General features: G+C 44.7%; 1 protein-coding gene across 2 annotated transcripts; it reads left to right on the top strand.

Annotated features, from left to right (window-relative positions):
- The first annotated feature begins 368 nt into the window (after window positions 1–368).
- chd1 (chromodomain helicase DNA binding protein 1) lies at window positions 369–24,002 on the top strand. 2 transcript variants are annotated; one of them, XM_079735008.1, is made up of 36 exons: window positions 369–676; window positions 2,089–2,149; window positions 3,048–3,252; window positions 3,486–3,608; window positions 3,970–4,163; window positions 4,643–4,911; window positions 5,043–5,268; window positions 9,181–9,281; window positions 9,377–9,555; window positions 9,710–9,834; window positions 10,584–10,800; window positions 11,180–11,269; window positions 11,404–11,594; window positions 11,693–11,881; window positions 12,281–12,443; window positions 12,649–12,801; window positions 12,968–13,039; window positions 13,131–13,280; window positions 13,417–13,565; window positions 13,891–13,987; window positions 14,111–14,206; window positions 14,664–14,834; window positions 15,214–15,374; window positions 15,486–15,527; window positions 15,614–15,747; window positions 15,854–15,992; window positions 16,389–16,539; window positions 17,029–17,151; window positions 18,088–18,225; window positions 18,963–19,214; window positions 19,544–19,678; window positions 19,817–19,995; window positions 20,676–20,775; window positions 21,012–21,063; window positions 21,589–21,919; window positions 22,394–24,002. In XM_079735008.1, exons 2-36 carry the CDS (start codon window positions 2,097–2,099, stop codon window positions 22,707–22,709), a joined length of 5,466 nt encoding a protein of 1,821 aa, XP_079591134.1. In that variant the 5' UTR covers window positions 369–676; window positions 2,089–2,096; the 3' UTR covers window positions 22,710–24,002. The 2 variants fall into 2 exon arrangements, with proteins under 2 accessions (XP_079591134.1, XP_079591135.1); XM_079735009.1 differs by having other exon boundaries at window positions 19,547–19,678.
- Window positions 24,003–24,398: the final 396 nt, after the last annotated feature.

Below are 24,398 nucleotides of genomic sequence, written 5' to 3' on the forward strand. Positions count from 1 at the left end.
TCTAGATTTCGAGGACATTGTTATTTTCGCTTTTGTGAAAAATATTTTATTTTAATGATCAAAGATAAAGCTATTTCCATAATTTGTTTGGTTTCGATTGCAGTTGATTCAAGCATGGTTCCGCTTTCATAAAATAAATGGCAACAGACCGATGCATACTCCGTGTGTATGTATCTTGCTTACATCAGCAATGTCAATGTAAATGTAATATGTTTAAAAACAATTATTACTGTATGTAATAACCAGTTATGACAATATCCATCCACTATTCTTGTGGTGCAATTTTTGGTTTGTTATGAACGCATCGTCGTTACGTCACTACCCGGGGTTTCCACTCGAAATTGCAACCTTGTGAGATGAACTCGACACCGTCATGGCTGAGGCCGGTTGTCTTAAGACTATTTACTAATATGTCATATTTTTACAGTCGTGGTTAGTCAACGAACCCATTTTTGTGTTTACAGCCGGTTAAAGCCACAAAGGACCGTACTTTGTGTGCTTGGAGGCCTTAATTCCGAAGCACCGTGAGAATTTACATTTTGAAATTGTTTGGGTCTGCTCTCCCTCACGGGGAGCTAGCAGGCTATTTAGCCATCCCTAGCTAGTAAAAGAAAACAAGAAAGGGGGTATTGAAGTCGGGCAAAGGATCCAGACTGGCTGCCTGTAGGGGTTTCAGGTAACTTCCCGCACCCGACAGCGTGTTGTTATAAAAAAAAATGAATATTATTCCAATGTCCACGGGAGATCGCTCTATGTCTAGTTGAAACGAGTACGGGTTTGGTGAAGGATTTAAGGCGAAAAACATCGGGAAACCAGTTGTGAAAAGTGAGCAGCTGATGAAAACAACGCTTGGTATCGGTACGGCTAACTCCGTGAAGTGTAGCATGGTTTCGTTCTCAGCCAGCACGGCAATGTGCGAAAACTATGTTTGTGTATGCATGCTAACGAGTCTGGAGTGTGGTCGTTTTTAACGCATTACGAGTGGTGGGTCTTTACTTTACTTTTCGCTAGCTGCTGTCCGCGCTTTCGCCTATAGTTGGTCTGGCAGCGTTATAAGCACATAGCTCCATGCTTGACTTACGGACTGTCACAACTGATGTTCATAGTAGCGGGCATGGATCGAGACTGGTTATATATGATGTGGTGAACATTGCACACGGGTCCCCCATAACAATTTGAGCAAATGCTACAGAACGGCACCAGATGTTTATGCACTTTTAAGCGTTTCCGGGCGATAGACAAATATTTCAAACTCGGAAGTCCAGGCAAGACGCACACTATCTGGACGTGGTGTGATTTAGCTGTGGTGGACCGACTATATTCTGTCTGGAAAAGTGTTAGGCTGTGTCATATCCAAGTTGCGGAATAGCATGCGTGGGTCGCAGAGCGTATGCTAACGACCGCGCTCGGCTGTGCCTTCATAAATTACAGTCGCCCCGCCAATAGCCGCCAGCTCGCGTCGTTAGCCGATGCTAGCTAAGGTAGCTTAACAACGTTAGCCGCCGTTGTAAATCTAGACTTGAAGCAAGTGTATCGCTGTCGAGGAAGTAAATAGTATTGTAATGTGTACTCGTGCTGTCGATCATCAAGTTCAACATGATTAGACTTCTTTTGTCGGTGTTTAACCACTATTAAGATTGTTGCACAACCTTCCTGCGAAACGCTTTAAGAGCATTGTCTGGGAAAGCGCGTGATTAAACGCTCAAGTTGTGCAGGCCTCGTCAGGCCTTTGCGGCCAGGAAACCGATGGGTTTGTTATACAATGTACAGTTGAATGTACACACGGGACTGGATGGATGGGTCTCCATCAGCGATGTAGAGGACATCGTCAACGAGGCCTGAACCTAAACGCTGAATTGACAAGGGTTTTTATTGTACGGTTTTAAGATATTTTAAAGGTCTTGATTGTTGACTGGGATTGTCTGTTTTCCTAAAGTTCGCTTGAATGCACAGAGGTTTTTAGCTGAAAACAAACGTTTCAAAGAAACGAATTGACAAAAATTACGGCAAATAGTTCAATCGGAACTACTATTGATTTGGGTATGGACATCCTATGATCATTTATACAGTGTTAACCTTATTTTGCAGACCTAAATATGGCTGGGCGAAGTGAAGATGACAGTGTAAGCAACAGCAGTGGGGAATCAAGGTAAGATCATTTTACTAAACTGTAAAAGTACAATTGGACCGTTATATTGCTGCCACATGGGTGATTCATTAGGGGGATGTACCTGCAATTTGATCATGTTTTTTTTTAGCCTTGTAGAATTATGACTCGTGTTCGTTATATACCGTTCGTACACCTATTACAGAGGGTATTTGATGGATCTTTATTCAGACACTGTGGCACACCTTAATGTAAATAGAATGGAAAGCTAAACAATTATACTATAGTTTAAACATCTACCCGAATTCATGCATGTTAGTATGTCTACATATGAAGAAAACAAACTGAGGGGTTCAAATACAGATTATGGCTGTCATGGTCGTATTTTAATGTGTCTTTGGCTATGAAGAAAATGTTGAATATTTAATAAATTGATAAGAACCAACTGTGGAGTAGAGCAGTTACTAGTCTGGAAGAATTTAGTTGGATGCCATTTGTATACAGCAATAACATGTAGCCTTTCTCTAACAGCACTTATGATCTATGTAGGATCTATGGCAATGCTGACTATTGGACTATACAAATAGCTTGACTTCTACCTGTGAGCTCTGGAAGACTTTAGATAGGTTTATTGAATCTATGGCTCCAAGGTGGACACTAACCCACCAATCAGATATGCAGCTCAGATGTTATACTTATTATGGTAAACACAAGTGTAGCATGTTAAAATTATGGTTTTACCAATTTATTCTGCTTATCTTTTGCATAGCTGACGGAATTGTACAGGAATCAAGACATGGGCATACAAGTAATAGTTAAAATGTTCTGCTTCATGAGAAAAACATGCCTTCTTTACTTACTTGTAGTAGATGATCGGCCTTGAAAGAAAATGTGTATAATTTGTTATTTTTATTGTATTGTTTTTGTATTGTTCACACAGTAATTCCGATGATGAATCTGGTAGTGGATCAGGCTCTGCATCGGGCTCTGGTTCCAGTTCCAGCTCCAGTTCAAGCAGCAGTACCCATTCAGGCAGCAGTAACTCAGGAAGTGGCTCAGACAGTGGCAGCCAATCAGATTCTGACTCGGGAAAATCCAAGGAGAAGACTGAAGCACCAAACAAGTCAAACATTGATGGAGCAGATGTAGGTCAAAGTCTCTCTAAACTTCAGAGTCAAACAGTGCATTAAGATGGACACTCAACGATGGGACACTATTCTCATTCCACTATGGTTGCATACATGCATAGGAATAAAATGTAAAGATAACATAGTCACTTTTATTGTGACGTGTTATGCCGTCCTTATCATTATTTGTATTATTATTTTTGAATATACCGTTTCAATATGTTGATACAGTTGAACTTCTTTTGCAACAGTTTTGGAAGTCCAACCCGAGCATCCTGGCAGTGCAAAGGTCCGCTATGCTCAGGAAACAGCAGCTTCATCAGCAGCACCAGCAGCAACGGCAGCAAAGCTCTTCAAATAGTGGATCTGATCAGGCAAGTAACTCCGTCCATTACTTGTATGTAACACACTGCACGGCCAGCAATAAGCCGGTAGTGGATGCTTTGATCAGTTTGAATATATTGATAGAACAATCAATAAAGAGCTGGTGAATTTATAACATGCAGAATTGTCATAAGGGTGTGGTGGGTAACACGCAATGGGTCTTCCTCCTCATAGTTTTAATGCGTCTCTGGTAATGGCTTAAGCCAACATCACAGGAGGCAAAATGTTAAAATCTAAAAAATATATCACCCAATTCAATTGCCAGAACCACAACAAACCTGTTCGGTGCATCCCTAATTCATACATTCTTCATCAAACAAGGCTTGTTATTAATATGCTTATCTTTAACAGGACTCCTCAAGCAGTGATTCAGACTCTTCGAGTGGATCCAAGAAAAGACACAATTCCGGCTCAGATTCGGGGTCTGGGTCCAATTCTGGTAGCGGATCTGGATCCGATACATCAGGAGATGGGGAGAAGAGTGAGGAAACAGCATCCGACTATGAGCCAAGTAACAAAGTGAAGAGCAGGCGACCTCCAGCAAAGTAAGTTTAGGTTTAATGGCCGGCTAGTTGTAGCCTGGTCCTACCAGACTCTCGTACTTCATTTCATTTGCACAGAGAGTCTGGACCTACTCAATTGACAAACTTTAACTCACTTGAAGGCGGGTGTCTGTTGAAGTTTAAAACTATTGGATCTGCCCAGTGCCACTCTGGATCTGCCATAACCAATTGCTAACGTTTGGCCGGGCCAGGTTAGGCTAGTTGGGGCCTATGGCGCAGTCTCTCTTCCTTCATTCAGTGGTCCACTTCGACGTGGTATCAACTGGTTGGAATGTCTCAGAAAAATGTCCCAGCTCCTGTACTTGTAAGATATTCTTGGTACATTCATCTTGCTGAAGGTGTTATTCTGACCCAAGTTACTTTTTGATTTGCATTCCACTCAAATGATGCAATGCAATCTGTGTTGTGTTGATATTATAACCTACCCATTGTCCCTTTTTCTTTCTTCTTTTTTCTTATAGGTTGAACGCCAGAAATGGAAAGAAAGCCAGCAGCCAGAGGAAAGTCCACAAGGGGTCGTCTTCAGACGACGACGACGATTACAAGAAGGCCATGTCGGCCGGCCCCAGGCGGCAGGCCACGGTCAATGTCAGCTACAAGGAGGACGATGAGCAGAAGACGGACTCCGACGACCTGGTGGAGGTGCTGGGAGAGGACGTACCCCAGCCGGAGGAGGACGAGTTTGAGACCTTGGAACGAGTGATGGAGAGCCGGATAGGCAGGAAAGGAGGTGAGAAAAGAACCCCGTCTACCCAATGTGTTTACTGTGTGAAGGCTTGAAGAGCACTGCCGTGATGTTCAATTCCTCACGTGGATGAAATCATCAGCAAAACCATTGCAAACCGCTTTCTTTCTTCACAGCCACGGGTGGAACTACTACGGTTTATGCCATCGAAGCGGACGGGGACCCCAATGCCAACTTTGATCCCAGCAAAGAGGCGGGCGAAACGCAGTACCTGATGAAGTGGAAGAACTGGTCGCACATCCACAACACCTGGGAGACCGAGGACTCCCTGAAGCTGCAGAACGTCAAGGGCATGAAGAAACTGGACAACTTCATGAAAAAGGATCACGAGAAGAAGAGATGGTGAGTTCTGAACACACAGAAATTGGACTAACCTTTTCATTGTTAGATAGAGCTGAAACGTGAATGATGTCATTTTCATTTTACACCCCTTAATTTTTTCAGTCTGCGTACGTTGCATGGCATGTCAGTTCTTGCAAGGGCTTTCAAATGGGGGTTGCCACATTAAACTGTGTTAGTAACACTCTAGATAAGAGTTTGCCGAAACAGGCCATGAGCCTAAAGGATGATTCAAGGGGCATTCCGGGAAGAATGATGGCAAATAGCATGGCATTTGATAATGTCATGGTATCAATTCTAGGTCAAATGGAGGTCCAACCATTAGGGCTGTCCAGTTCTCATTGGTCAGACAATCGCTGGTGTTCCTTTCTTATGGAAAAAAGCGCTTCTTAATCCCTTGTTTATAGGGGCGGGAGGGACAAATATTGTTAGGAATCACATTATTTATTCATACAAATGATGTTCAAGGCTCTGTAGTTTCTGTTTGAAAAATGCTATGGTTTAATAGACTATAAGACCTGTAAGACAGGAAGACAAAACAGGTTAGGCTTTATGTGTACGTATCAGAATTTGAAACTTGGCCGGAATCGCAGTGCCGTCCATTATATTAAACACCATGTGTCCATCTGCAGAAAGGTACTGACAGCGAGGCAACACTCTGTAGCCTACATGTCAATACACTTGTGCGTGATGTTCAGGCTTTATTACATTGAGTGATAGTGAGAGGGAGAGAGACTCGTGTAGAGAGCTGCGCCTGTTGCAGAGCGGGATGCCTGTTGCCTCTAGTGATGTTGAGTCTGCATCAACTCAGTCTGGAAACTGATTGGGACCTAACTCAATTAGGACTTTATTTTCATATGAGCGTTTTTCCATATGTTAATGCACCCTCCTGGTTCTTAAACTCCCAAGAGGTACAGAGACTCCCGGATGCTATAGAAATGCAATATTAAACAAAATGCATGTGCGTAATGAAGCATGTGCTCCATTGCTTATATTGATTCAATGAATGCATTTGTACAGATTCATATTTTTGTGTGCATTCATTTTGAAATAATACTCATTCCACTAAGTGAATTGATGTTTTTTTACTTTTATCATGAAGCTGAAGCCTCCCTGTAAGACTCTTTACAGTAACAGCCAGCATGGGAAGTCAAGATGAGGGACTGGGATATCCTCTTCTGGGAGGCAGTCTTTAACTTAAGGCCTACCTAGGAATGCTTCTTATTTAGATACCAATTATATAAAATAATTTACGGCTGTCATGAGGACAGTGTCATGCAACCATCTGAGGATTCCACGGTTGGTTCGTTGAAATGTAGCTAAATCAAGTAACCTTACTAGAACACTTCCGTTTCTTACCGGCGTACCCATTTCAGTACTACACCAGGGCAGACAGGGCAGGAGCAGTGTGAAGCAAGGAGATGCTGTTAGATTACCAGCAAACTCAAAATTAAAAGAGATGGATAAAAATTGATCTACCTATACCACGGGCAAAGTCGACAAAGTGCCCCAAATACTCCCATTCCAGTCGTGAGTTTTCAACAGAGTGAAAGACTTTTGAAAATAACACCACTGCAGCAACCCCATCCTCTCATAACTAGTATATTTCAGTCTACAACAACTGCAGTTTGAGCGAGGCTTGAAATCAAAAAGTCAGCAGTAGGGATGTTAACCGATGACCGTTTGACAGATGGTTGACCCTATCAACGTTAACCAATCAATCTTGTCGGTTAAAAAAAAAAGTGGGGTCAGTGTGGACTGTGGAATATGTGTTGGTTTCAATTCACACAAAACGATGATCAGATGAGGGGACTTATTGGAAGTTGGACGGCCACCACGTCTCTAGCCCGCTGTTTAAATTCTCCCCAAGTCTTAATTATTCCCGCATGCGAGCAGCGGAGAATATGATCTCTAAATTAGTATGGACAGTAGACTAAACGCTATAAGACTACAGTTAGCCATCTTAATCCAAGATCTTTTTGTGTGAAGTGAAAAAAATTGTCCCTCGCACTCAATTTTTGCGACTCCTCCAAACTAAACAAGTGCCGTCTCTTTGGAGCCGCGGCAATGTTTCAAATGAGCTCCTAACGCTGCCCTCTTCCGATTGGCCCCTGGTGAATCCCGCGCAGGGTCTCAACGAGATCCGCGCCATCTCAGACCATGGTGGGCATTCGAGCCCGCTCTCTACACACGGTCAACTTGCAGTAAGCATGCCTCGTGTTTCAATTCAAACACAGGTCGTGCCGCGGTTAGAGCAAGTGCCTCTCACTCGGAGAGTGTGTGTGTGTGTGTGTGTGAGTCGGAGGCAGAACGGGAGAGGGATAAGCAGAGTTACTAGCAGGCGCCTGGAAATGGCTGTTATTTCAAATAGCACATTTTAATCTGATCGGTTAACCGGTTTCAACCGGTTAATGAGGCTCGGTGGTCGGTCAAGTATATTTTACATTTTCGCCATCCCTAGTCGGCAGAAGAGGAAAGAATACAACTAGAAAATGCATTTCCTGCAGAAAATGCGGTGAGTGCTGTAGTACAAAGTGAGGTTGAAAAAATGTTCTAATAAAGCCACATAGATTAAGACATAAAGAAATATTATATGGCTCAAATCAAGTGAAGGGACTTGAACAGAGTTCGAAAGTCTAAATGGAGTAAACAATGTAAACATGCACGCCATTTAAAAAAATTAATTAAATGGTTGGAAACAAACAAAGTGACAGCAGAATGAAAAGCGCAAAGCATTGCTAAAAATACAGAAATGTAAAAGGAATTGAACTGAAGAATCTGAAAGGTCTAATGTATTGCAGTGCACTGCTAAAAAACCTGGAAGCTGAAATCGAAAACTGATGCAGAATTGAATTATCTGAAGAAGCAAAGTGCTGAAATTCGTTGTTACAAAAGCTGGAAGCTAATATGTAATGCTGTCAAAGATGGTAGTAATAGTAGCAGTAGTAGTAATAGATGCACAAACGATATGCCTTATGAAAGGTATTGTATTGATTGATGTTTTTAGAAAGAAGTATAATACTCCCACCTAACGTAGTTCCATTGGGCGGGAAAATCGCCCAATCTAACAACACTGCCAGAACTGCTAGAACTTAAACTGCGATTTTGAAAAAAGTATCGAAATTCTGTTTTCAGATTATTGAAGATACAAGTGTGTTGATTTGTTAAACCTTTGAACGAAGGTTAACGATAAAATATTGACCAAGATACGGAGTCTGAAGTATTAAGTGTCAGAGAATGGGCGGACGGCTCCGCCGTCCTCCCATTGACCTCCATTGTAAAAAAAATAGTATTTTTAAAACTAGAATATCACAAAAAGTATAAAATATTTATAAAATCTGTAAAGAAGCGCGTGATTTTAAAATAATCTGATCATTTTAAAATTGGAATGGAGTCTCTAGGTGAAAACATTAGGAAGGAGATAGGTCCCAAAGTTTGTAGAGAATAAGAAAAAAGAATTAAACTTAAGAAGAACAATAGTTGAGCGCTGCATGCAGCACTCGCCTAACTACACTTTTGCACAAACAAAATGTGTTACAATAAACTGTCCCACTGACCCCCCTCCGATCACATGAGGCTGATGGTAAATGCTTCCATCTGCACCTTTGGTGGTCTACGTCCTCACTGCTCTCTGGTGGCTAACTGCAATGTTGGCACATTTGTTGTTTTTTATCCTATGCTTTAAACGAAATTAAGAAGAAAAATATAAATATTGCGGAATGATTTATGCATCTTTAATGGCTATAGGGAATGTGTAGATAACAAGTTGAACTTTATAACAATTGCATATTAGAAATGTTACACTTGTATGCTTGGTTGAATTTTCTTTATGCAGTGTTTTTTCAATTATAAAAAATTCAATACGCAATGCATTGGAACATGGTATCTCATGTACTGTCATTTCCTTCTGCTCAGGATAAAGGCGGCCTCCCCTGAGGATGTGGAGTATTTCAACTGTCAGCAGGAACTCATGGATGATCTTCACTCTCAGTACCAGCTGGTAGAAAGAATTATCGGTGGGACATTGTTTCATACGGTGAACACATTTATGACCGTTACGGTGATGATGTATACCTTGACATTTCAATTCCCTTTTCTTCATTTTTAACAGGGCATTCAAACCAAAAATCTGCAGCTGGCTATCCAGATTATTTGTGCAAGTGGCAGGGCCTGTCCTACTCTGAATGTAGCTGGGAGGACGGAGCCCTCATCGGCAGGAAGTTTCAGAAGTGTATAGACGACTACCTGAGAAGAAACCATTCCAAAAACATTCCCTTCAGAGAGTGCAAGGTTAGAGCTCTTCTCAATCCCTCACTTCCTAGTGGTTTATCAATGGTGATTGTCTGTATCTTCCAGAATTGTATTTGAAATTCCTGATTTCCATTATGCTCAACTGTCTGTACTTGTTTAGAAAAGCCTTTGGATAACAGAGTTCTCTTTCCAGGTGCTCAAACAGAGGCCGAGGTTTAGCGCTATGAAGAAGCAGCCATCCTATATAGGAGGGGATGGATTGGAGCTCAGAGACTATCAGTTTGACAGCTTGAACTGGATGGCCCACTCGTGGTGCAAGTATGATGATTTCATTAATTTCTATCAACACATGTCCTTACTTCCCTTTAATATCACTTCAGTTGCGTAACTTTAAGTAGAACACAGTGATCAGTATGTTTCTCTTCCGGCAATTATGATGCTTTATCTTTATGTTCAACTGAACTGTTTACGTTCTGACTGATTGGTCAGAACAGATATTTTAGAACTTGCATGAGTGGTCCTATCAGACCAGGTTTCCTTGCAAAACCACTCTGGATTTCATGCCACACTAATTTGGTTAGTTCATGTTGAAGGTTGTCATGTAAAGGTTGGGCAATCAATCAGTTGATCGACAAACCTTTAGTAAAATTAACTTTTTACTGATAGATTAATCATTTTTGTCGTTTAGCAAGTATAAACTAAACTAAATGAGTAATCAATTAATCAAGAAAAGAATACATCAATCGACTATATGTAATCATTAGGTGCTGCCTCCAATAGAATTTGGGGAAAGCACTAATAAAGGATGTTTCAGAAGGTCCTATTCTGTTTTATATTAACCTTTTTTATAAAATGCCAAACAAGTGGTGTAAATGAGTGTGTGGGACTTTTTGTGCAAATTTGTATGCAAGAGAATGGTGGTTCTCATGTTGATGGCAATCGTGCCACACAAATTGAGAAGGTGCTCGTGGTGTGTTTTGCGCTGAGCGTACAAAGCAACAGGTGGATGTCTCCCAACATCCTCGCTAACGCTTGTATTCCTGCACCCGTTTCCCGACCCTTTCCAGAGGCAACAGTTGCATCCTCGCTGATGAGATGGGCTTGGGGAAGACGATCCAGACCATCAGTTTCCTTAGCTACATGTTCCATGAACACCAGCTGTACGGGCCCTTCCTACTCGTGGTGCCTCTGTCCACGTTGGTCTCATGGCAAAGGGAAATTCAACTCTGGGCTCCAATGATGAATGTCGTGGTCTATCTCGGAGACATCAGCAGTAGAAACATGGTATGTCCAAAGTTCATGACGTCAATGGTTTTTTACCGTACTTAAAATTAATTGATCAAGATCAGGCCATTCAGCTGCTTTCCTCAAAATATAGAACCCGTAATGCCTGCGCTTCCACTATGGTGCATCTTTGTCAAGATCATTGATGTTAGTGCAGACATCGTTTAATCATTGGGTGGGTGTATCAAATTTGGTCGTTGCATTAATGACCATACAGGATTTTGGCTGAACCTTTTTGTTTTGGCTTTCAGCCATATTGAGAGAGGGCGTAAATAAAACTGAATAAAAGTTAATAAAATTCAGTTTTATAAGAAGTCTCTATAATTTTTAGATAAACAGTATATTTAATGAGGCTAATTAAGAGTTTTGGTGGTCATAGATCCGAACCCATGAGTGGATGCACCCCCAGAACAAGAGACTGAAATTCAACATCCTGCTCACAACGTATGAGATCCTCCTGAAAGACAAGGTGGGTTCAAATATTCTTAATACACTTCCACACTGTGGTTTGCCTCAAAAATGACCCATTAGACGGCTCGCTGATACGTAATGAACGAGGGCGACGTGACGGTAAACCTAATTGCCGACTTTCCATCCCGCCAGTCCTTCCTTGGCTGTGTGAACTGGGCCTTCATCGGTGTGGATGAGGCTCACCGGCTGAAGAACGACGACTCGCTCCTCTACAAAACCATGATGGACTTCAAATCCAACCACAGGCTGCTGATTACTGGAACGCCCCTGCAGAACTCTCTGAAGGAGCTCTGGTCCCTGCTGCACTTCATCATGCCCGAAAAGTAGGGCATCGTCTCAGAGCGGAAGCCATGTTTTTAAGATGATGGTTTGTGAGCACGTCAAGGGCCCAGAACGAAACCGTTCCCTCCTCTGTACCCAGGTTCCATTCCTGGGAGATCTTCGATGAAGACCACGGCAAGGGGCGGGATGCTGGATACACCAGTCTTCACAAGGAGCTGGAGCCCTTCCTACTGCGGAGAGTCAAGAAAGACGTGGAGAAATCCCTGCCTGCAAAAGTAGAGCAAATCCTCCGGGTAGAGATGAGCGCCATCCAGAAGCAGTACTACAAGTAAGGGCCTTTTGACACGACCCTGATGTTGTCAAGTACAACAAGTCACTTAACACGTCCAACCCGATTCTTGCTGACGCTTAAACCGGCCCTCTCAGCGTGTGGCGTTATGATGGCAATGGCTAACAGTACCCCTTTTAAATAGGTTCCGGACATTGTTTTGGATTTGGTTTCATATTTTTGATTCAACATGTGTTAATTAAAGGACATGGGGACAACGGTGATTTGGTTTTGCTAACAGCAGCTCACTCGTCTTTTCTCTTTGCAGTGTTGATGTAAACATGTGATCAATAGCCTTATGATGAACTGGTGCTTGAATGTATTTTACATAGTGAAACGAAATGGGAGCCGATGTTGACGTGTGTGTGTGTGTGTGTGTGTGTGTGTGTGTGTGATCAGGTGGATCCTGACCAGGAACTACAAGGCCCTCAGTAAAGGCGTGAAGGGCAGCACCTCAGGATTCCTCAACATCGTCATGGAGCTCAAGAAGTGCTGTAACCACTGCTACCTTATCAAGTCCCCCGACGACAATGAGTTCTACAGCCGGGCCGAGTCCTTACAGGTATGAGTGTGGTGTAACAGAAAATATACAAGGGCTTTTGTATGCCACTAAAAACAAGAACAGATAATACCGATAATTAACATAATCTTGAGTCAAGAGTTGAACATCAATCTCAATTCAGCGCATTTTATCAAGTTGTTTCCGCTTGCTGATCCGTGTGGTGCTGATGAACCGTCCTGGCATTTCTCTCTCTTCTGACCCGCAGCACTTGATCAGAAGCAGCGGTAAGCTGGTTCTGCTGGACAAGTTGCTGGTACGTCTCAAGGAGCGCGGCCACCGCGTACTCATCTTCTCTCAGATGGTTCGGATGCTGGACATCCTGGCCGAGTACCTGAAGAGCCGACAGTTTCTGTTCCAGGTGGGTGTGTGTGTGTGTGTGGGGGGGGGGTGCTTTTTGGCTGGAGCTGATCTTGTTTTTCTAAGCAGGTGCTTTGGTGTGAGTGACTAAGAGAGAGAGAGAGAGAGAGAGTGTGTGTGTATGTAGACTGATCCTTATTCTAAATGTATGTTTTTGTCCTTTGCAGAGATTAGACGGCTCCATAAAGGGAGAGATAAGGAAGCAGGCCTTGGACCATTTCAACGCCGAGGGGTCAGAGGTCAGTCAACACGCAAAGCATGCAGGGACACAAAAGGTTCAGGTTCCTGCCGTGTGCTCTAAACACCTTTTCCCCCCCCCTCCCCTCCCAGGATTTCTGCTTCCTGCTGTCGACCCGGGCCGGGGGCCTGGGCATCAATCTGGCCTCGGCCGACACGGTGGTCATCTTCGACTCGGACTGGAACCCCCAGAACGACCTCCAGGCCCAGGCCAGGGCCCACCGCATCGGGCAGAAGAGACAGGTAGGCGCCGGTCTGAAACTGTGTGTGTGTCTGTCTGTGTGTCTGTCTGTGTCTGTCTGTGTGTGTCTTTGTCTGTCTGTGTGTGTGTGTGTGTCCATCCGTCTGTGTGTATTAATAAGATCCTACACGTCTTTAGGTGAACATCTACCGCCTGGTGACGAGGAGTTCGGTGGAGGAGGAGATCATCGAGCGGGCGAAGAAGAAGATGGTGTTGGACCATCTGGTCATCCAGAGGATGGACACCACGGGGAAGACGGTTCTCCACACCGGGGCTGCCCCCTCGAGGTAACGCATCGCCCCGTCTGTAGCGGGTATGGTGCTGCCGATGGCTCGTGGTTATCGCCCATCAGCCAGCCCTGTGGTGGAGGCAAGTCCTCTCTGTGGATGGGTGCCTCCGTTGTGGCACGGCATGATAAGATGTTGAGTTTGGAGCAGAGTAGAACGATCACACAACATGAAAACCTTCACCTCATGGTTGTGCTTGATTTCACTTGGAGAATCCAAAGTGATGACAATAGAATAGTCCAAGGCATGTTCTTGGTTTACCATGGTTTGGTACATAGGAGTTCATTTACTTATGTATGCATTCCTTTTCTCCTGTTGCATGCAGTGCTACTCCTTACAACAAGGAGGAGCTGTCTGCCATCTTGAAGTTCGGTGCCGAAGAGCTATTCAAGGAGCCCGAAGGCGAGGAGCAAGATCCTCTGGTTGGCATTGATTTAACCCCGCGCACCGACACCCTCATCACCCCCAACAGGGCAATGACGTCATACTACTGTTACAGTATCGGTACAGTATCGACTAACCATGTCTCATGTCTCACGCTGCAGGAGATGGACATCGATGAGATCTTGAAAAGGGCCGAGACCAGGGACAACGACCCCGGCCCCTCCACCGTGGGGGAGGAGCTGCTCTCGCAGTTCAAGGTGAGTTTCGCGGTTCTCTGAGTCACTTTCCTGTGACTCTCTTTATGTTTTGATCAGGGCTGCACATATAAGACCAAAAAGGAGAGTTGTGATTATCTTCCCCGATGTTGTGATTGTGATTATTCATTGCGATGAACAGGTCAGCGATTCACTTTGCCAATCTGGACATCAGGCCATTTTGTTTCGTTTCCTATGGTTGGCAGCCATGGCAAGACACTTTGGTCCAAAGCGACAACCATCCATTCAGACAGTCACTCACTGACAGCAGTGTCAACCACGCACGAAGACAGCCAGCTCGTTGGAAGCAGTCAGGGTTAGGTTTCTTGCTCAGGGACATACTGCTAGGAGGAGCCAGGGGATCGCCCTACGTAATCTGATATATTGTATCGCAGGTCATTTGAGGACTTGAAGCTTTTGGTGGCGTTTAGCAATAGATTTTTCTTGTGTCATTCGACAGGTGGCTAACTTCTCTATGATGGAGGAGGAGGAGATGGACTCTGAGCGCAGCATGAGGAGCTGGGACGACATCATCCCAGAGGAGCAGAGGAGGAGGATGGAGGAGGAGGAACGGCAGAAGGAGCTGGAGGAGATATATCTGCTGCCGCGCATGAGGAATTGTGTAAAGCCGGTGCGACAAATGGGTTCTATTTATTCCTAAATGTCGGAAATCCGAAATGCCATGTGCAATAACTAATGTTTCACTATCGAGTATGCTGTGTCTAAGGTGATAGTTCTGGCACAGGGTTACACATTGAAGGGTCTGTGGCTGTCAAGCTAATTCTGCTTCACATCTTTTTGGCATATAAGAATAGCTCAACTTTAATATTATGCATATCATAGTCTTTTAATGATCTGAATGTATGTGTTCAATATTCACTACTTGTATAACATCTTAGGATCAATCTGTGTATTGAAAGAAAAAGCAATCTCACTGCGTGTCCCTTGACCACACTTTCTAGCTGCAACGGTTCTTCTCTGATCAGATGTTTGTTGTTTGGGGTTGCCAGAACAGTTTCAATGGTAACGAAAGCCGGAGAAGCAGGAACCGAAGGTACTCTGGCTCGGACAGCGACTCGACATCCGATCGTAAGAAACCAAAGAAACGCGGGCGGCCACGCACTATTCCACGAGAAAACATCAAGGGGTTCAGCGACGCCGAGATCCGAAGGTAAGCTCTCCGTTCAGTAACCAACCGGCCAGCGTTCATGTGTAACCCATCCCTCCACCCACCCATCCCTCGAGATTAGGAATAATCTCAATCTTTCTCAATATATTACAGATTTGTCAAGAGCTATAAAAAGTTTGGAGGACCGCTGGAAAGGTAAGTTGAGGTTTATTTTGTTTGTTCTGTTCAGCCTTTGTGTGTCCCCGCCGGAAGTGCAGATGATAATCCCTTGTTTTCCTCAGGTTGGATGCGATCGCTCGCGACGCGGAGCTCGTCGACAAATCGGAACAGGACCTAAAGCGTCTGGCGGAGACCGTGCACAACGGCTGCGTCCGCACGCTCCGGGAGAACCCCTGCGAACAGGAGAAGAACTCTGGTAGGTTAAACCCTCGTCCTATTCGTTTTTAAACACGCACACTCACCGACCCTCCGTTTAAACGTTCTGTATATTGAGGAGGCCCCTGCCATGTCGTTCCACTCAGGAGGACGACGAGGCAAGGTAAAAGGACCAACGTTCAGGATCTCTGGCGTGCAGGTGAACGCCAAGCTGGTGATTTCGCATGAAGAGGAGCTGGCTCCGCTCCATAAGGCCATTCCGTCGGACCCAGAGGACAGGAAGAAGTAACTATATTTAATAATGTATAGATATTTATGTGCTGGCATCCTTGATACATTGCATAAAACAACCCAACTCGACTCAAATTCATACAGAATTCAACACAGAATCACAACGTTAAGCCCGTTGTGTTGGATAGCTGCAGTGCAAAGTTGTACTCTGAAGCAACAGCTACAGTCTCAAAAGTCCCAAAAATGTTCTTAGGCCGTTTGACGTTTTCATTCACTTGTTCCTCTATCTGTCCTAACGCCACTCGCTCTGACCCCAACCACTCCGTCTTTAATGTCTTTCAAAAGAGTGTTGAATGTTAATCCAGTTAAATCATGCTCTTGAAATGTTCAATTCGGATCAGATCTTGTCAAATGCTTCTTGAATATAAAGTGTGGTCGTGTGTTTTAAAGGTACATGATTCCGTGCCATTCGAAGGCCGCACACTTTGACATTGAGTGGGGCAAGGAGGACGACTCCAGCCTCCTCATAGGAATCTACGAGTACGGCTACGGCAGCTGGGAGATGATCAAGATGGACCCAGACCTCAACCTCACGCATAAGGTATGGCCACGTTCCCCTGTGCAGACGGTTCATTTATTCACACCAAAACATGGATGGATGTACCTGGTCAAACCCCCTTCTTCTGAGAGGTCTAAGTCTTAAGTAAAGAGATTTAAACTTTTTATTTCAATTTTTTATAAAATACTTGAATAATGTCAGGTTAGTTACTACTTAAAAAGGCTCCTTCCTAAGAGGCTACCTCTAAGGTTGCCTAGTGGGCCTACTTGTTTGTACTGCCAATCATGGGACCATTCGGAGGGAATTCACATCTGTTCTCTGATTACCCACACCTTCCCTGAAAATTCGCCGAATCTCGCGGGACTTCAACTCATGAAGACGGAAATTAGGTTGCAAGGCATATTTGTGTCTCAGCACCGGTTATTATTGACGCCTCTCTGATGAACTTTCCGGTTATCTCTTTAATGTCCACGCAGGTAGATTGATGTCAACGCGTAACTCATGCTTACCAAACTCCTCCATCCCTTACAGCTTCTTCCAGACGACCCTGACAAGAAACCCCAGGCCAAACAGCTGCAAACAAGAGCAGACTACCTCATTAAATTACTAAGCAAAGACCTGGCGAAAAAGGAAGCACAAAGACACGCAGGGACGGTGAGTGGAAGTGAAAAGCGCTGACTTGTACCTATTTGGACTCGTCGTCCCCTGACGTGCATCTGTGTGGATTCTGTTGTTTGGGTTGTGGTGGGGTAATTCTGTTAACTGACGACGTCACATACCCCCACAACATCAGCATTGTGTCGACAGTCACAGGCCAGAATTGGCAAGGTGTCAAAATAATAAAAGGCTACTTGAAAGTGGCAATTTTTATAAAGTCAATGTGGTTATGCTGTCTGTCATTTGAACTGCATTCTCCGAACACTAGAGGGCAGGTCCTGCAAACAAAGCTGCTCTGCTATCCCTTATTCACTTTGCATAAAGATGCCTTTTAAGAAAAGCAGTTTATGTTGCGTTCATAAAGTATATCAAGAAGTGGAAGTGAAACCATACCATTTAAATGGGAATTGAAGAACTATGCAGAACAGGTGGAGGAGTCTATGGGTTAACTCATTGAGTAAAATGGTCTGGTGGTTTTGCATACAACCAAATTCATTGGCATGTATGTGGGAGAGACAGGGTGCCAAAGAGAGGCTGAACCAGAAGGGGCCCTCTTTAAAATGATAGAGGGATTTTTATTTTGATATTGCTGTGGTATGTTACTTTATAACAAGGGACACTATTAAATATATGTATAAATTAAAGGGAAAAACGGTATTTAATGTCAAGTCGCAAGGGACTTCACAAGTCCCTTGATTTGGAGAAGAACACTGCGCCTCTTTCAACACCTTTTGGTAACACCTTTTCATAGAAATTATGCAAAGTGCTGCAAAAGCAATGTCTGCTAGTTCACTCATGCTCTGCAACCCAGGAGAGTAGGACTTGGAAGCACAGCCTGGCCAGCCCATGAGGCAGAAGTTCACTCCCCATGGATGGAAGTCTGAGAATCATGGCTTTGGTTGCTGTTTTTTTTTTGTTTTTTTTAATGTGTAGGCCAATTCGAGGAAGAAGAAACCGAGGAGCAAGAAGAACAAGGCTCTGAAGGCCAGCAAGGTGACGGAGGTGGTTAAGAGTCCGTCTTCAGACCCCCCTTCGGATGCCCGGTCGGAGCACGAGGCAGAGGAGGAGACGGTAACACTGGTCCACACAGGCCTTTAACTGACAATCTGAGGGGAGGAGTGTGCCACTTGGCCTGATTGTGATGATCATAATTTTAATCAAAAGTTTTTTATTATATTATGCAGTTTTTATTTACTGCCACTATATGCTCCAGGCATTATCTCCCTACATTTGAAATGCCAAGTTGCAATGATAATATTAATATTGTAGGGGCGTTATATTTAGCTTTGCTGGAAATTCACATACTAGTGCATTCAGAAATACTTTTCTATTTTTGCACATCTAGTTTTGCTCATCTTTTACCAACACAGCCGTGAAACAATATTAGAATTTAGTTTAGTCGTTGTGCCTGAATTGAGTTATATACAGAGGGAGCCAGCAAATACAGACCCGCTTATTCATGCTGTTTTAGCTTTCCTCCATTCAAACAAAAGGATCCCATTTCCTTTTTGATAGGCTCTACAAATATGTAGACATCTCAGACTGTGTGCTTTGGGCTTTAGAGCAGGGTTTTCCAACCTGTGGTACGTTGGGGTAGTGCATGTGTTACACGGGATTTTATTCTTGAGCTGGACCAATTTTCAATCATCTAAAAATAATATCGACAATGGAAGATAATCGTGTCATAAATATAATTAAAGACCCTTCCTATCCACTCATTCCTACTGGCCTTTTTCCAGTAGTAATTCTGTGTAAAGTGGGCGTTTGCTCCAGAGCGTCTCCCCCTGACGTCGTTGCGGTCCTTCCAGGAGGTAGCAGCAGTGAAGCCCCCTCCGAGGAGAGCCCGGACGGAGCGGGTGACGGTGAAGGAGGAGCCCCAGCCCGACTCCCCCTCCTCCCCCTCGGAGGACAGGGAGGTCGGGGAGCCGGAGGTCAGGAAGGAGGTCAAGAAGGAGAAGAAGGAGGAGAGCCGAGACGCCAAGGAGAAAAAGGAGCCAAAGGAGAAGAAGGAGGTGAAGCCGCTGGAGGCGGTCTGCAAGCAGGAGGAGGACTTGGAGAAGGTACGGCGGTGGTGCGGGATGTGGACGGTTGAGTTCACGTGAGATGAGCGCTCCTTCAAAAGCGATTTGTATTTAGAGGTGAGGGGCAATGCTGCAAGCTGACTCCACTGTGCGGCAGCGCTGGTTGCATTGGCGCATGTCAGCAATTGCTGTATAACTGGTGATCATATGGTATTGGATAAACACATGGTTTCATTATAAATCCTTATTTACATAATAAATCCTTATTGACATATATATCCTGGACAATGAGTTCCGTTTAAAGAGTAGAAAGCACGAGCAGGTTTCCTTGACCGATGGTTCCCTTTCGCTCCGTCCCTGACTCCCAGCAGAACGACGTGAAGATGGAGATACGAGAAAAGGCCAAGAAGCTGGCGGACACGCCGGTCCACATCACAGCCGGCGGGGAGCCCGTGCCCATCTCCGAGGAGTCGGAGGAGCTGGACCAGAAGACCTTCAGCGTGGTACGTTCCGCGTGGTCACAGGAACACGTTCGTGACTTCTCACTGTGTGTGAGTCTACATTAACGGTGTGGAGGGACGTCTTGTCGGGAGGATCCCAGGCGTTTTCATACGATGTGGTTCTCTTCCGTCCTGCCCCAGTGTAAGGAGAGGATGCGGCCGGTCAAGGCGGCTCTGAAGCAGCTGGACCGGCCGGAGAAGGGCCTGTCAGAGCGGGAGCAGCTGGAACACACCAGGCAGTGCCTCATCAAGATCGGAGACCACATCACCGAGTGTCTCAAGGAGTACTCCAATCCCGAGCTGGTCAAACAGTGGCGGAAGTGAGTGGACCAGTAGTTTTAAGGACACGTCGATGCCTCATGCTTGGTGTTTACAGCCACCGTTTATGTTGTATCTGTGTGTGTATCGCCGCATTAATGGTTCATTTTGCTGAGTACTCCTCGAAAAAAAATCGGTCAGTATGTAAAAACAATGAATGCTATTTTGAGATATATATATAGATACCTATAAAGATAGATATCTATTAGATAGATATCGATTTATGATTTAGATCTATAAATAGATATCGATACTGATAGCAATACCTTTTTAAACTTTGGCTTCACACGGTTAAAAGTTCCCTCATGCAAGTTCTTAAACCACTATGTAATCTAGTGGTCATGCAACAGTTACAAATTGAGTGTTTCAACAGCACAAGAACTGACAACGGTTCCATCTAGCCACACTCAAATGGCAATTAAAACCAAATTAAACAAAGAATATCTGTTTTAATTGGAGCCGAATCAGTGAGTGTTGCTTAGCAGGACGATAATTAGCATTTTGGAACAACTAGATCATAAAATCTGTTAGTTTTTGAAACTCTGGAAAGAAATTGCATGATGATGTTGTGTTCCTCACTTGGTTAATGTTTGCAAACCGGTACAGCCTAATGCGACCTACAAGTTTGCATCATGCAAACCTGTCACAACGTGTTAACTAATGCTAGTCTTTGTTTCAACAGAAACTTGTGGATTTTTGTCTCAAAATTCACCGAATTTGATGCAAGGAAATTGCATAAACTTTACAAACATGCAATCAAGAAAAGGCAAGAAAATGCCCAGGTATGTGGAATGGGTCACACAATAGGTCAAATTGAAAATATTCCTTTTGACAATAAACAGTTCACAAGTATTTTAATGCTGTATAATAGCATGGTATGAAAACACAGAGTGGATGTATTGTTCTTTAAACCTAATACCCTGCCAGTGTTATCCCCAAGCTACAACACAACAATGAAATCCCGTCAGCCAATGGTTCCCCCCTTCTCACACAATCCCTCTCTCCTGTTCCCCGGCAGGCTGCGGACCAGAACACGAGCGGCGTCACCCCCTATGGCTTCAAACATTCAGGTACTCCATCGTTACCCCTCCTCCTACTACATCAAACTCCTCAAAACAACACACTGAACCGCACACGTTTTTACACTCCCAAATATGCCGGTCTTATTTGAAACCGGCATTTCCCCGCGAGTTTACGCTGAATGAGGTAATGCACCGGCTTGATTTCGCACCCTTTGTTCCCTCTCGAACCCTCCACATATCGGGCGTTTCATTTTCACGTAAATGCGATTAGACGGCATAGAGGCACCAGGGACGGGACTCGGGTAGGGGTGTTGATGGCGCAGCAGACATCAACGCGAGTGGTTCTTACTGGAGGGACGGGGAAATCCGCCAGCTTCGCGGCAAAAAAAAACCCATTCAGAGTACTCAAGTTATTCTTAAGAGGTCTCCAAGTGAACAAGTGTATAGGACGGACATGGACACAGGCTGGGTACATTTAAAGGCATAAACGCAGAGGGGAAACATGTGATCAGAAGGGGTACAGTCCAATGCCGAGGGTCGCTGGGCTAACGGCCGGCTGTCCTCGCTCCGCAGACGTGGAGCGGCTAAAGGACGGCGGGCAGCAGGACGACAGCAGCCGGGACAGCTACAGCTCGGAGCGCCATCAGCCCGCCGGCCGCTACGAGCGCAGCAGCAGCCGGGAGCGCCACGCCACCGACGGCCACCGCAAGAGCTCCGCCGGCGCCGGGGAGTCCCGCAAGAGGCCCTACTCCTTCAGCAACGGCAAGGACCACCGCGACCGGGACCCCTACCGGCCCGACAGCCGGGACCGGGAACGAGACCGGGACCGGGACCGGGACCGCGACCGGGACCGGGATCGAGACAGAGACAGAGACCGAGACCGGGACAGAGACCGGCAGGACAGGTGAGGGAACGCGAATGCGATGTGTAACCCTGGATTTAGTTAGCTGCCAAAGGGTCAGAACCATCCGCCATAATGGGTTCTGTCAAAGGTATGGTTTGTTTTTTTTATTGTTTGGAAGTGCTCATCGGTCAGTAGCCTAATAGGAATACAATAATGCAACTAAAAGCTCCCAAAGAAATGGTATCTTGATTCTAAAGTTATACAGACCGTATGCTTAGGCGGCTTGTCTGGAAGAATAAATTAATAAGTAATGAATTTGAACTAAATGAGGGCTGCTACCGCGAGACGGTGGAGCTGAAAGTACGCTTGGTTCACCCTTTTATTCTACGCTCATCTGCTGAGGCTTTAAAGTGGGGTAGTTTGATCGGGGAGTCCCAGGCCGAACACACAGGTAGGCCTCGACCGTCGCGTCTGCTCCAGCGTCCCCAACACTGACGCATGAGCCATAACATCCCCTCCCCCCCCCCCCGACAGATACTACAGCGACACTAAGCACAGGAAGACAGAGGATCAGCGCTCGAGCCGGGAGCACCCCCACTCGGACCATCGGCAGGGCTCGGACCACCACAAGTCGACGACGTCGTCGTCCTGGGACTCGTACCGGTACCACTCGGACTGGCAGGCGGACCGGCAGGCGGACCACCGGGCGTCGGCCAGTGGCCCTCGTTCGCCCCGCGACCAGCGCTCGCCCTATGACTCTCGCTCGCCGCTGGGCCACCGCTCGCCCTTCGAGTACTCCTCGGACCACAAAAGCACGCCGGAGCATATGTGGAACAGCCGGAAGACATAGTGGAAGCTCCCCCCTCCATCCCCACCCCGGACCCCCCCCGGGTTTACAGCCGGGGGGTTTAAACCCGCCGGGTTTACAGCTCCCCTCACACTGGGCTGGTCTAGCAGCAGCCGTAGCCTCCATTGACTCACAAACCCATCCAATGCCTTATGGGACCGGTGGAAGACAACGTACTGAGCACTGTGTGTGTCCGTCTGCTCAGTGTGTATGAGCGTGTGCGTGTGTGTTTGCGTGCGTGCGTGCGTGCGTGTGTGTGCGTGCGTGGCGCTCTCCACTCACTCGACGCTGTGCTACCTTTATTACAGAGACTTGCGGGGCGGGGGAGTGGACAAGGCAGCAGATATAGATGCATATTTTTGTATTTAAAAGACTTCGAAGCTGAGCTGTAATGGAGGTGTTGCAGCAGGCGGCCAAGGTTATTATTATTTTTTGTTATTTTTATAAAGTTGGACATTTTCTCTTTTTTTTTTTTTTACCCTGAAAATGGACGCGATGACCTTGGGTGCTGCCTCACATTCTCTGGCCCTTGACACTGGATTCTGCATTTGACTGTTATTTTTCTTTTACCCCCCCCCCCCCCCATTCGTGTTTTTTTTTTTTTAAGTTCCATTTTAATCAAACAACAAATGACTATACAAAGTAAATGATTATGTTTATCAGAGTGATTTACGGATCATGTGTGGAGTTGACTAAAATTATTTTTGGTCTGAAGTTGCTTGGGCTCAAGCTGTCCTGTACCTCATTTACTGTAGTTTTCATTCATTTTTAGTTCTCTATTTTCCTATCTTACGTGAAGTATTTAATTACTAGTACGGAATTTTTGATCATCATGTGACTTCCATGAATAATCCACTTGTAAATTATTGTTTATAATGAATCAAATGGTCTTTTTCCTCTCAGGCTTTTGGATTTGTTATTGTAATTCAACCTTTATCCATCGACTCAGGCTTTGTTGTCAGTATATCAGTGAGTTTTTGTAGTTACTGTAATGATATTCAGAATGTACCTTTCTGGGAATGGGAAATGATTCCATTGGTATAGTTCTTTAGCTTTAGTCCTTTTGATTTACCAGTGTCCAGTTCTTGTTATGTTGTGTGTCTACATCAATAAAATGGAAAGAACTGACTTTTTACTAAATCAGTCTGAAGAAACTTGTCTTTTAAGAAGAAGACCATGCTAAATCTTTTTTTTTCTTTTACAATTTTTTATTTTCTATGTAGTCATCAATCTTCTATGCAGCCAAGTGTATTTCTGGTAAACAGCCAAATTAAGTAAAGTTGCTGTTTCAGTTCACACTGTTGTAAATAAATTTGCTCTATATTTCAAATGAATTTACACTGAAAATGCATGAATTTTTAAGATAATTCACTTATATAGTTGTTTATAAAGCCATTAAACTCAAACACTGTACTCGCTTGTAATTTTGAGTCTGTCTGTATCGTTTTGTTTGACAAAATGTTATGTTTCGTAGTATATTAATATTTTTTCCATCCCCCAGCTACTAAGGTACACAATTTGATCATCAACCGCAGGCCAAAACAGGTTTTCTTCATGCAGTTTGCATGGCTCTGCCATTGGGGCTTGGGTCACACAACAGCTTAGTTTTTCAATATTTTTTCATAGTCAGTATATTTTTCTTACATCTTATCATACAAGTACACAAGAGATAAATGCTTAGGCATGGTCTTG

Source organism: Pollachius pollachius, assembly GCF_949987615.1.
Source record: "Pollachius pollachius genome assembly, chromosome: 4".
In the NCBI taxonomy this organism is placed as follows: domain Eukaryota; kingdom Metazoa; phylum Chordata; class Actinopteri; order Gadiformes; family Gadidae; genus Pollachius; species Pollachius pollachius.